Source organism: Trachurus japonicus, chromosome 17 (genome assembly GCF_045865225.1).
Source record: "Trachurus japonicus isolate A0001 chromosome 17, Traja_1.0".
NCBI classification, from domain to species: Eukaryota; Metazoa; Chordata; class Actinopteri; order Carangiformes; family Carangidae; genus Trachurus; species Trachurus japonicus.
In genome coordinates, this window is record NC_140923.1 from 30,886,170 (window position 1) to 30,899,723 (window position 13,554).

Sequence of the window (13,554 nt, forward strand, 5' to 3'; positions counted from 1 at the left end):
AAATATTGATCAACAAATAACAATATGTGTTGATCAGTATTGTGATGGTCAACTGATGAATCATGTGACTCAACATTTCAGCTCTGAAAATACAAAAAAATACATTAACAGTGAACTCATCTGTACAAGAAACGTAAATTAAATAATAATTTCTTTAACAGCATCTCCATGGATAAGCATAGTTATTTTACAGTTTACTGAGTTGCAATGTTGTGAATTCAAAGCCTCTAAAGAATGTAGTGTTATGTACCTTGGGAACTTGAATCACTATGTCCTGGTCAAAGACAGATAGGCCTATTTAATAAAAATATTACTGGTGGTCACATGTAAAAAAAAAAAAACAAGAAGATGGTATAAGGCCGAGCCACCAGCTGTGAACGAATGGTTAGAAATCATTAGAGAAGTCCATAACATGGAGAGAATGACACTTAGAATGAAGGAAAATGTCTTTTTGACTAAATGGGAGAAATGGACGTGATGGGACACAGATGGAAATACTTGAGATTTGTCTTATTCATATTCTTTTCTCTTGGATCTGTATACAGTGTAATTTAATAATTTAATAATATTTTTTTGTTGTTCCCTTTTCAGTTGTATCTGATTTTTTTCAGCCGCTCCACACGTAGAATGTAATTCATGGATCTCTATGTATACTATGGCTGGGACGATATGCTTTTCTCCCGATTCGATTCTTCTACGATTTTTTGGATGGCGATTCGATTTAAATTGCGATTCTACGATATTGCCGATTCTCTCGATTTTTAGTCTGCATTTTTAATATTTATCTGCACACAAATACTGTAGGAGCCTATAAATTAACATCAGTGTTTCCCATTAATTAAAGAGACTGTGGCGGCTCGTTAGGGCCCGCCACAGTCTCTCACAGAAAAAAAAAAAAAAAATTAAAAAAAAAAAAAAAAAAAAAATTTCAAATTTTTTTTTTTCTCACGTGTGTCTACGTGCGGTGCGCCCGCACGCAAGCGAGGCGGCAGTTTGAGAGGCTGACTGGCGGAGATGAGAGCTGGTGAAACACTAGCATGGTTATTTGAAACACCATCTCTGATCTCTGATCTCTGCCTGCACATAGATACACAGACAGGGGAGAGCTAAATGCGCTATATCGCGCTAATTGCTCAGCTGCGGCGCTACAGTATATCGCCCCCCCCGTCGGACCAACGACCCATCGTCCCCCCCCCGTCCCCCCCCCCCCGCGCCATGGTCTCCTGAAATCCTGTGGGAAACACTGAACATACTTTTAACATTAACATTATAAAGTGAACTTAAACCCTTTTCAAAACCTGTACTCTCTGTATGTAAAAAAGGCTAACAAATGCACATTGCACAATATTTTAAAACATTCAAAAACAACAAAAATAATTCAAAAAACAAAAAATAATTCAAAAAATTTTTTGATTTTTGAAAAAAAAAATCTATTTAAAAATCGTCAAAAAAGATATTGCAATATTTATGTGAATCGATTTTTTCTCCCACCCCTAATGTATACCCTGTTGTTTACATGTGGAGAGGAAAAAAATAAAAATAAAAAAAGCCTCCTGGAAGGTGGCATGTCAGTGTGTAGACTATACAGTAGTATGCTTTGACAATTGGTTTTCAGCAATGTCTTCACAAAGCATCATGATGTGGTCAATGGGGTAAATGTTGTAAAACCGCTGTGCAGTCCAGACGGTACTTGTAGTATCTTCAGGTTTGTATGTTTTGTCCTGTGAATGAAAAGCGGGCAGCAGATTGATGGCAGCTTGAGCAGAGCCACAGAGGGAAGGAACAGCCTGACAGGAAGATGTCGCTGGCCTCACGCAGCCTCCTCTGTCCTCACTGCTGGATATTAGTGAGCATTCCTGCTTAGCTGGCCTGTTGGTGAGATCTACAGCTGTTCTCACAGCAGCGCTCTCCCGCCCAGCTGTTTCCCAGCCATTACGAAATTATTCTGCACTCAGCTTGACATGGCAGTCCAGCTTGTTCTCAGCTGCTGGACTTAAATATTTGCTGTAATGCCACTATGCTGACAATGAAGATCAGAGATGGAGGCATCGAGCTGAAACATTTTTTGAACTGCAATTTGATATCCATCTGGCTCAGTGTAATCCCTTTTGCTCCAGTGCATTTTAGTGCTCCTGCCTGGAATGAATTTCAAGTGCCCTCTTCAGTTGAAATAATGGTGATGATAGCAGTGTATGTACTTACTGACTCATCCGCTTCTCTCCCCTGTGGAGTCAAAGGCCACCGGGCTACATGTAGATACTGGAGATGTTTTTAACTCTGGTAAAGCAGCCCGCACGCAACCACAGCTATATCTGTCCCAGCTGCTTTCCATTCACTTGTGTGCTGCATTTGTTTATCAGTCCTGTCCTATAATCATATGTCCCCTGCCTTTTAACTGTCTGTGCATTACAGGAAGTGTCCAGATGGATTTGACTGCCTAAAAGTAGGAAGAAATCCAAACTATGGCTACACCAGTTTTGATACTTTCGGCTGGGCTTTTCTCGCTCTTTTCCGGCTCATGACACAAGACTACTGGGAAAAACTTTTCCATCAGGTGCCATTTTTGAATATATGATTTCCATTCTACCAATAATCTGTGCTTTTTTTTTTTTTAACCTCCCCAGAATAATAATCAGTTTTCTAGTCTATGCAGACAAAAACATTAGCAGCAGGATGAAAACAACTCTTATTAAACTAGATGTAAATCAGCTGTTATAAGTGTGTGCAAAGGATAACCTTAATAATAATATTTCTATTAACATCAGTGTAATGTGATTATCAAGTTAACCTACAGAGAATAAGCACCTGTCTCAGCTGTTTAGTGTCTTTCAGCTCTTTGTTTTGGTTTTCCAGCTGCAATTTTGTTTTGGTTTTAACAGTACACAGCTTTAATATTTATTTGATTCAAAATTCTTTTAGAAAAAACACTTTTAGCAGTAGAAAGTGGTTGTCAGTGAGAAAAACACTCAACTAGCAACAAGCCAGTGAACACAGAGCTAAGTATCACTTAAAAGTGAATTGAGACAAAAAAGAACATAGAAAACAGGAGATAAAAGGGTAGTGAATATTGAACAACAATAAGGCAATAACATGACAAAAGTAGTAGCTGCCTCCTTTGACCTATAGTGTCTGTACAGTAATGTAGTATCTCAATATAATTACAAGTATAGGCAGGGCAGGCTTTAAAGGGATAGTTCACCCAAAATTCAAATTTCACTCATTATCTACTCACCCTCATGTCGACTAAGAGCTGTGAACAATTTCAGAGTCCTCCGTCCCTTCTCTGAGTTACGGGGGGATACCAACTTTCTTCGTCCAAAAAGACACACCAAAAAACATCCAAATACCTCCATACTGCTCATCTGTAATGTCCCTCTGGTATTGAAGCCCCGACATGAGAAATTGTTCCGCCGGTCACTGACACAGGAAGAGCAGTGAACCGAGACACTGGGAGCTTCCGCTACAAACAAGCTTAAAATATAGACTTATTTTAAATGCTGCTATGGGTACCTGGGAATGCCTCAAATGGAAATTTCGTTGTATGATATACAATGACAATAAAGCATCTTAATCTTATTTAATTTTTTTCGGAACAATTTCCCATGTCGGGGCTTCAATACAAGAGGGACATTACAGACGAGCAGTATGGAGGTATTTGGATGTTTTTTGGTGTGTCTTTTTGGACGAAGAAAGTTGGTATCCATTGACAACCATTATATGGACAAATACTGCTGCATGGACCCCCCCCCCGTAACTCAGAGAAGGAACGGAGGACTCTGAAAATTCTCACAGCTCTTAGTTGACATGAGGGTGAGTAGACAATGAGTGAAATTTGAATTTTGGGTGAACTATCCCTTTAATAAGGAGAGAGCAACACAAAGTCAAACAAAAACTCACATTACCTCAGCAATGAAATAAAATATTGATTAAAATGTTTGCCATTATAACCATTACATCATGTCATTATCTGCATTATGTCAAAAGTATAAAAAATGCAAACGGCCTTTACTGACATCCCGTCTGCTCCTTCAGACTCTGCGCTCGGCGGGGAAGACCTACATGGTTTTCTTTGTGCTGGTAATCTTCCTGGGCTCCTTCTACCTCGTCAACTTGATCCTGGCTGTGGTGGCCATGGCCTACGAGGAGCAGAATCAGGCCACAATTGCTGAAGCCTGGCAGAAAGAGAGGGAGTTTCAGCTGGCCATGGAGCACCTTCGACGAGAGCAAAGAGTAGGTGCATCGCAGCATGTTTTCATCTCATGGCAAACAACATACCCTGTAATGTCGTTTTTTGTTTTTTTTCTGTGTGTAGTTGGCAGCAAGGAGACAAGCCCAGGAGACAGACTCAGTGTTATCGCCAGAGCTTTCTCCATTCTGTCAGAAGATGGGAAGTATACGACGTAGCAGCTGCAGAAGAAGAAGATCTCACAGGACGCTGTCAGAGGAAACAGAAGAAGAAGCTGCCGAGGAGAAGTTTGACCCACTGGACGAGCCAATGGTAAGATCTCTCCACAGTTGGACTTGATATCACCCAAGTCTGAGCTTGACCGTGTTGACCGTATGCATTCTTGTCTTGGATGGCTGAAGGTTATTCATAGGTTATCCAGCAGTTCATTGTTATTTATTCGAAACATTATTCATAACAAGTATCCTACAGCTCTTTTTAATCAGATTGGTTATAATACTGATGTTCACCACTACAGTACCAGAGCTTCAACCACGACCAAGAACTAATTCAATGAAAAGCACTGTTGTATATAGAGGCATTTCGTTATGGAATACTCTTCATTTAAATATTAGGACTATTGCAAGTAAAAAAGCATTTAAGAAACATGTGAAGTCACTTTTTAGACTTAAGAGTTAATCTTTCATGTTATCATTTTGAGAACTTTCTTTTTTCCTTTCTTTTTATTGTAACTGGACCTGTGTATGTTTTGTAACTGGATCGGTGTATTGGTATTTTATTTTGAAAAGGACCCCAGGAAGACTAGCCTGGCGTTTGTGCGTCGGCTAATGGGGATCCTCAATAAACAATAAACAAACAATAAACAATAGCCTCTGATGTCGGAGGTGATCAGAGATAACGTGGTGTCCTCTGTGTCTCTGCAGCCTCCTCTGTCTCCCCTCCCAGCCCACCCTCTGCTGGCCACGCTGTCCTCTCACCCCCTCAGCACCAGGAGAGGAAGCCAGGTCAGCATCTTCAGCGCTTTCCGGGCGCGCAACAACTCGGAGGCCGATTTTGGGGATGACGAGTACAGCGTTCACGGGGACGCCTTTAGGAGTCGCGCCAATTCCACAGCAACGCCCTGGAAGAGGAGGACGGGCAGCGTGAGGAGTCACTGCTCCCAAGTCTTCACCCCGAGCCTCACCGTCAACGGTCGGCTCAACGTTTCCCTCGACCAGAATGGAGTCACCACCGTGGGTTTGCACACGCCCACCTCCATGCTTGGTTACAGCATGGAGAGGGTTAGAGAAGACACGGTGAGTGATAAAAGCCTGGGTGTCATTTTAACATCCTCTAAAAGTAAAATACGTGTTATGTGTTTCTAGACTAAACTAAATAGAAGTGAGTAGAAAGCCTTGTATATAATTTATCTTTGTTTCCTATCTACCAGGACACGTCTCCCAGGCCTTTCCTCCAGCCTTCCCCAACAGTGACAGATCCTCCTCCAGTACAAAGAAAAAGAGGGCTGAGCTCTGTCAGCTTCCTCAGTGATGCCATGGAGGGTAAGCTCTTTTGGTTATTATTTGGTTATTAGATATACAAGCTCTGGAAAAAATTAAGAGACCACTTCAAAATGATCAGTTCCTCTGGTTTTACTATTCATAGCTATCTGTTTGGGTAAAATTAACACTTTTGTTTCATTCTATAACCTACTGACATCATTTCTCCCAAATTGGAAATAAAAATATTGTCATTTAGAGCATTTTTTGCAGAAAATGGCAACTGGTCAAAGTAACAAAAAAGTTCCAGTGTTTTCAGACCTTGTATAATGCAAAGAAAAGTTCATATTCATTTTAAAACAACACAACACTACTTTTTAAACTTAGGAAGAGTTTAGAAATCAACATTGGTGGAATAATCCCAATTTTTAATCACAGCAGTGTTTTTATTTATTTATTTATAATCTTCCTCATATTTAAAATTGATTTGGTTCAGGTGATCAGCTAAGTAGAGTGAGGTGCTTGTGTTGGAGTTCAATAGACACTGGAATCGATGGCTGCCATACATGTAGAGAAGCTGATTTATTAACAACATTTTGGAGTGGTCTCTTTATTTTTTCCAGAGCTATATGTAAGCACGGCTGCCAAAATTTTGACCAAAGGATCGCTACCATTCCCATGTCTGTCCTGAAGGGCGTCCACTCATAATTCCAACATCACATTATTCCGAAAAATAACCCATTGTTCCAAAATCTCAGTGTTTCAACCTTCCCACTGTTCTGACGCCCTGTTGTTCCGATATGTGATTACGGTATACTAGGCGTCAAGTTGTGTGCAAACAACGCGCTGGGGTCTGGGTTGTTTGGGGAGCTCTCCGTGGTGCTGACTCCCCGCGGCAGGTTAGATAGGTAGAATAGATAGATAGAAAACTTTATTGTTCCGCCAAGGCAGGAATCTTCATCTTTGGTCTCACTTACATAAAAAGAACACAGACACTCGCCAGCAAGACTTACATAAGAAAAAACAAATCAACAATGATCACATAGTAAAAATACATACATACAGGAAACATCTGCACTTCAAGATCCCCTTTACTGTGTCTTGTTGATTATGGAAATGGAATTGGGGATAAAGGAGCCCTTCTAGATCTTTTTCTTTGCCAGAGGTTCTCTTAATGCCGCCCTTATGGGGGTTAGGGTAAGGGCTACGGACAATAACGTTGTCTGATGTGCAGTGTGCACGGGCACAGGTTTTCTTTCACTTGTATCAGATACTGATGGTTATGGTTAGGGTTCGAAACATTGAAATTTTGGAACAACGGGATGCCGGAAAACAATGGGATGTCGAAACACTGAGATTTCGGAATTCGGAATTATGACATGGCACCGTCCTGAAGCGCCAAACAGCAGACTTCAGCAAAAAATGGAAAAGGAGTAAAATGGGTCTGTTGTGTTGGTAAGAAACCCCCTCCAGCTTCTCTAAAGCTTAAAGGGATAGTTTACCCAAAATTCAAATTTCACTCATTATCTACTCACCCTCATGTCAACTAAGAGCTGTGAAAAAAGGGGGGGTCCGCGCAGCAGTATTTGTCCATATAATGGTTGTCAATGGATACCAACTTTCTTCGTCCAAAAAGACACACCAAAAAACATCCAAATACCTCCATACTGCTCGTCTGTAATGTCCCTCTTGTATTGAAGCCCCGACATGAGAAATTGTTCCGAAAAAAATGAATGTAGTCTATATTTTAAGCTTGTTTGTAGCGGAAGCTTCCAGTGTCTCGGTTCGCTGCTCTTCCTGTGTCAGTGCAAATCTCGCGTGATTTGCACTGACCAGCGGAACAATTTCTCATGTCGGGGCTTCAATACAAGAGGGACATTACAGACGAGCAGTATGGAGGTATTTGGATGTTTTTTGGTGTGTCTTTTTGGACGAAGAAAGTTGGTATCCATTGACAACCATTATATGGACAAATACTGCTGCGCGGACCCCCCTGTAACTCAGAGAGGGGACGGAGAACTTCTCACAGCTCTTAGTCGACATGAGGGTGAGTAGACAATGAGTGAAATTTGAATTTTTGGTGAACTATCCCTTTAAGGGTTAAGAATAGGAATGTTATTTATTTGGTTATTGAAGTTTAGAAGACATGAACCTGACCTACATGTTCATCTCATCCAACTCTCTTCCTCTCAGGATTGCTCTTGTAATTCACATGTTGTTCACACTCGGAGTATGGCCACTCGTTTTTGAAAAGAAAGTGAAAACAAATTTTTCAAGTGGAAATTCAACATAAAAGTCTGAGGATGAATAGTTAATAATGGTGCCTCTTTGCAGAGCTGGAGGAGTCGAGGCAAAAGTGTCATCCCTGCTGGTACACATTTGCCAAGAAGTACCTGATATGGGACTGCTGCCCCTGGTGGCTCAAGATGAAAGACTGGGTGAAGTTAATGGTTAATGATCCTTTCCTGGATCTCGGCATCACCATATGCATTGTGCTGAACACCCTCTTCATGGCCTTGGAGCACTACCCCATGACTGATGAGTTCAACACCATGCTCTCAGTGGGCAATCTGGTAAGTGGGGGGGGCGGGGTTAATGATAACAGAGCGCAGATATGCTGCATTTAACACATTCTCACCTAAGTGTTGTTAGGTGGTAGATGAGCAATGAATGAGTTGAGTTATTCAGATAATGTATTTCTGTATCAGACAGCTGCACTTCTATAGCCAGTGATGCTGAGCTGGACTTGTAGGGTCATGAGGATCCTTTGCCAGAGCTGAGGCCGGCCTCTGGGGGCCCACACAAATGCGACCAAACAAACAAGAAGATCTGTGAAGGGCAGGGTGCACATTCATAGTGGCCGCTGCCAGATGCGGTACCCAATCCCCTCTGCTTGCCTGCTTCCCTCGCAGTGTTGGACGTCATCCATTGTTTTAGTTGCCAGCACTAATGTTGTATGCATGTCTGGGTGCCACCGTAAAACACATTTCTGATGTTATTTGGCAGTTGGCAAGTGTTGTCGGTGCATTACCTCCACCCTCTGGTGCTCTCTTTTAGGAGCTATGGATGCTCATATTCACATTCATCATTAGTAAATTGATACATTCAGGTTATCAAAAGCATGAGTTTGTTCCATGATAACACTCTTTTCCCAGCCCCTGATATTTCATCTGATTTAATAGTATATTTTTCTCATCTTGGTATTTTTTTTACATGAACTGTTTTGTTAAAATATTCAGTGATCTAAGGCAGGTATATTGCTCAGGGGTCACATCTCCTGTGTGTGTGAGGATTATTTATGTACTGGACACAGTATGCTGCCACATTTTTATAACTTTGAAACAGTAGGAAAACCATTAACCAAAAAAAGAAAATAAAGATGTCTACCTTTAGGAATCAAGCCAAATTATTGATTTTGCGTGCAACACTAGCAGTGAGATTTCCTAGTACAATACAGCATGTCAGCTCTCTGACATCATTTAGTTCTGACACCTCTTAAAAGCTACACTGCATTTTGAAGTGAAAGTAAAAAGAATTAACATTGCATAAATCGTCATATATTTACATTCTTAAGTGACAACTTCAAAAGCAAAAATTTTGAACAGATACCTTAGACTGGAAATTGAGTTTCTGAAAAACAGTGTGATTTTAGGGCAGACCCAAAACAAGCTCTGTGGTGGAAAACTTTCTTGATGTTTTACTCATGTTGTCACATGACTTAACCACACTGAACATTTATCTCCCTCTGCCATTGTCACTAGGCCAATTGTGTGTGTGTGTGTGTGTGTGTGTGTGTGTGTGTGTGTGTGTGTGTGTGTGTGTGTGTGTTGCATCCACCTCCAGCATGCGGCACACAGCTGAGCTTCCCCTCACACACACATGCACGCGCACGTAGCGGGACAGAGTGTCGCTCGTCCTTTTCACTATCCTGTGTAAGGAAAGCAAAAGTGCATCATCAGCAAAGTCTAAGTCTAAGTCAAAGTCAAAGTCTAAAAAAACAGAGATGGTGAAATAAAACACATACAAAATACATTTTGACAGCAGATGCTGTTGTTACTTCACAGAACTGGTGAAACAGTTTTATTACCAAGGGGCTGCTGCATTATTACAGCCTCTTTGTTGTTTAGATGATTTATTGTGGCAAAAATGTGAAATTAAACAACTGAAACTTGTTTCTGTCGCTGTGTTTTTTTTCAGGTGTTTACAGGGATCTTTACAGCTGAGATGGTGCTGAAGCTGATTGCCATGGACCCTTACTACTACTTCCAACATGGCTGGAACATCTTTGACGGCATCATCGTTTGCCTCAGTCTGATGGAGTTGGGTCTTTCCAATGTAGAGGGGCTGTCTGTGCTACGATCTTTTAGACTGGTAAAACAAGCTTTGACTCTCAACAGAGCAATATGGATGGATGGATGGATGGATGGAAAGATTGGTGGATGGATGGATGGATGGATGGATGGATGGATGGATGGATGGATGGATGGATGGATGGATGGATTAGTGGATGGATGGATGGATGGATGGATGGATGGATGGATGGATGGATGGATGGATGGATGGATGGATGGATGGATGGATGGATGGATGGATGGATTAGTGCAGGGGTTCTCAACTAGTCTCACTCTGGGACCCACATTTTCCCATGGTCATTAAGACGCGACCCACTTTTATAGAATTCAAACCAAGATTTTTTTTTTAAGCCTTTAAAAAAACTCATTTTGCTCTTTATTGAGCAAAGTGCATTTCAGGGCACATGAATGAAACTGAGGAGGACCATGACAACTGCATGTACGAAAGTGAATAAAAAAATATCAAACTGCACAAAATGGAGACCAACAAAATGATATATTTGACTTCTAATGCATCTCTGCATTCAGAGCATATTCACAAAAGTGAATAAATATCAAATTGCACAAAATAAAGACCCACTGCAATAAGAAACTGAGGAGGACCATTACAACTGCATGTGTTCACGTGTCTCGTGTGCCTTTCAAAATAAGTTATTTTTCAAAATAAAAGACATGTCCAACATCAGATGTGCATTAAATATTATTTACTTTTTTGCCAAGCTGTCCGCAACCCATCCAGAACGGGTCCGCGACCCACTTTTGGGTTCCGACCCACCAGTTGAGAACCACTGGATTAGTGGATGGATGGATGGATGGATGGATGGATGGATGGATGGATGGATGGATGGATGGGTCGTGACAGTGTTATCTCACTGATAACATTCATCTGACAACATAATTTTCCGTCATGAACATCCAGTGTTGTCTTGTATAGATGATGTAAAGATCATTTGTCTTTCTCACTCTGTTCTGGTCGTTAGTTACGAGTCTTCAAACTGGCGAAGTCCTGGCCAACTCTCAACACTCTCATCAAGATCATCGGCAACTCAGTGGGAGCCCTGGGGAACCTGACACTGGTGCTGGCCATCATCGTTTTTATCTTTGCTGTGGTGGGCATGCAGCTGTTTGGGAAGGCCTATCAGGATTGTGTGTGCAAGATCTCAATGGACTGTCAGCTGCCTCGCTGGCACATGAAGGACTTCTTCCACTCTTTCCTAATCGTGTTCCGGGTGCTGTGTGGCGAGTGGATCGAGACAATGTGGGATTGTATGGAAGTGGCCGGGCAGCCCCTCTGCATCCTGGTGTTTATGTTGGTCATGGTCATAGGGAACTTGGTGGTGAGTATTCATTTACTTACAGATAAGTCTGGCGATATACTTTTCTTATTATCAACAAATTCTATGAAAAGATCAAAGGTAACAATGAGTTGATCCTACTAACTGCACAGTTGAGATATTTGCCAGTTACTGTGCGTTCACACCAAAAGTGACCGCAGCGACCAGCTGCCATTCATTTTAAATGTACGCTGGCGACGAGCAACGAAAGTTGAGAGAGGCTCAACTTTATGCAAATGAGCAGCGGCGCAACCGCGGCGACAGCCAATTGCGGACTGGGATTCTCACAGCGGGAGAAATTGAGAGAGCCTGAATGGACACATCTGCACCACAGCTTGAAAGTCCCACCCCTTTGGTCGCTTGGTGCAAGGGCCTGCTAGAGCTGGCAAGCGGCGCGATAGGAGCGACTACAGGCGATTTTATCGCTTTTGGTGTGAACACACAGTTAGTCTCTCATTTTGGTCAGACTCCTCATCTGAGTCTGAGTCTGTCTGACACTTGAACATGTGGCTGAGTCTCTCCGGTGTTGCCAACACCTAATGCCAACCATCTGGATATACACTGCTCTTTCACTGGTTACTGAAACCTCAGGACAAGACTTTGCATTAGCGTAGCTACTAACACTTGTGAGCCACTGCCAGTTTCAAGCTGACAAACAATATGAACTAATATTATGTTGTATTGAGTAATACTGGCCTGATTCTTTAACGGTAACTATATGATAAGAGGAAGTACAGAGATGGTCAATTGACCACTAGAGCAACTAACTGTAATCAAATCCAAATGATGATGTCACAAGTAATCAGGGATTATTTTTGCGCTAATGAGGACGGGTGATTTTATATTATGAAGATGAGACCTTGAAAAGCCTCACTGTGATAAATGATGCAAACTCACACATTTGTGTAGAAGATAGAATGCCTTTATTGTCCCATAGGGCAATTCGTTTTCACACTCTGTCACTGAGCAACATAAATAGGAACATCACCAACACTGAACGACATGTAACACCAAAACACCACCAGACACTAAGCAACATGTAAAATACACACACCAGACAACAAAAGCCAGCGGATTGTGAATTTTTCCTCAGTGCTCTTTAACACACACGGAGGAAGTGGTTATGTCACAGCATCATGCTAACTGTCTTGCAGATTAGCATTAGCGGACTTCAAAATAGATCAAGTCTGGACGACATATAAACCATCTGTTCTCCCTCCCAAGTCATATATGTTTAAAGTATTATCTGCACATGCTGTCATGCAGATTCTAGCCACAACAGACACACTCTATGCTCGGAGCAGCTTTACTCAGCCTCATGTCCAACAGGCCTGAATATTTTATCCACTGCTAATGAACTAAGCCTTATGGGTGAAACTGTGACCTAAGTACTGTACAAAGGATCAGCCTCACTGTTGTTCCAGTTTTGTTCCAGGTATTGAGTCGCACACAGGATCAAACACAGCCTGCATGGCATTACATGTAGCTGTTTTTATAAAAAATGATTAATCTGTCTGACAGCTGTGTTTGCCCACAACTAAGTCACTAAGTTCCGTTGTAAGGATGCATATTGTTGGTCCAAACATATGCTGATTTGTTGTCCAGCTGTGTCATGTGAGCAAAAGTTAACAAGAACAGAAAAAAGAAAAAGTCCCTGAAGAGTCAGGATTGGCAGCATTTATTTGTTTTCAGTCTAATTTTAACTCATCACATTTAGAAAGTAGGTTTAACACTGTTTCACCATAGATTTTCATGTTAATTTTCTTATTATGATGTTTTTTTTTCTTATTCCATTTTTAGGATTTCCTTTTTCCCGTTTGTTTATTCTCCTTCATTTAATTTTAGATCACTGGTTCTGATTCTGAAGATTTCGAGACTATTATCCAGTCAAAACAAGAGAAACATATCAGAATAGTATCACACACTGGAATATGAGCATCGTCTGCACTGCTGTCCATTCACTTCTTTCGTAAAATCCTGGCAGACTTTTATAAAATGGAGCGACGAGGCTTTGAGCGTGTAGTTACTGTTGGATATTAACACCTGTTCTCAGCATGCCTTCTGTTCCCTCTGCCATTAAATGCTAGTTTGTTCCTAATCCTATGTCCTTTATCAGTCAGACATGCTTTAAAACCTCTATGGTTACCTTAGTTTGTTTTTATCTTCTTTGTCACTGGGTTAGTTGAAAAATAGGACCAAATGAA

General features: G+C 41.4%; 1 protein-coding gene across 1 annotated transcript in view; it reads left to right on the forward strand.

The window, feature by feature from the left end:
* The window catches only part of LOC146971051 (sodium channel protein type 2 subunit alpha-like), a 52,790-nt gene that overhangs the window by 20,170 nt on the left and 19,066 nt on the right, over positions 1 to 13,554 (forward strand). Inside the window, exons 9-16 of the mRNA XM_085805026.1 lie at positions 2,413 to 2,554; positions 4,033 to 4,230; positions 4,313 to 4,498; positions 5,110 to 5,481; positions 5,616 to 5,727; positions 7,999 to 8,237; positions 9,862 to 10,035; positions 10,997 to 11,353. Coding sequence (XP_085661152.1) covers positions 2,413 to 2,554; positions 4,033 to 4,230; positions 4,313 to 4,498; positions 5,110 to 5,481; positions 5,616 to 5,727; positions 7,999 to 8,237; positions 9,862 to 10,035; positions 10,997 to 11,353 — 1,780 coding nt within the window. The remainder of the gene's footprint in view (positions 1 to 2,412; positions 2,555 to 4,032; positions 4,231 to 4,312; positions 4,499 to 5,109; positions 5,482 to 5,615; positions 5,728 to 7,998; positions 8,238 to 9,861; positions 10,036 to 10,996; positions 11,354 to 13,554) is intronic.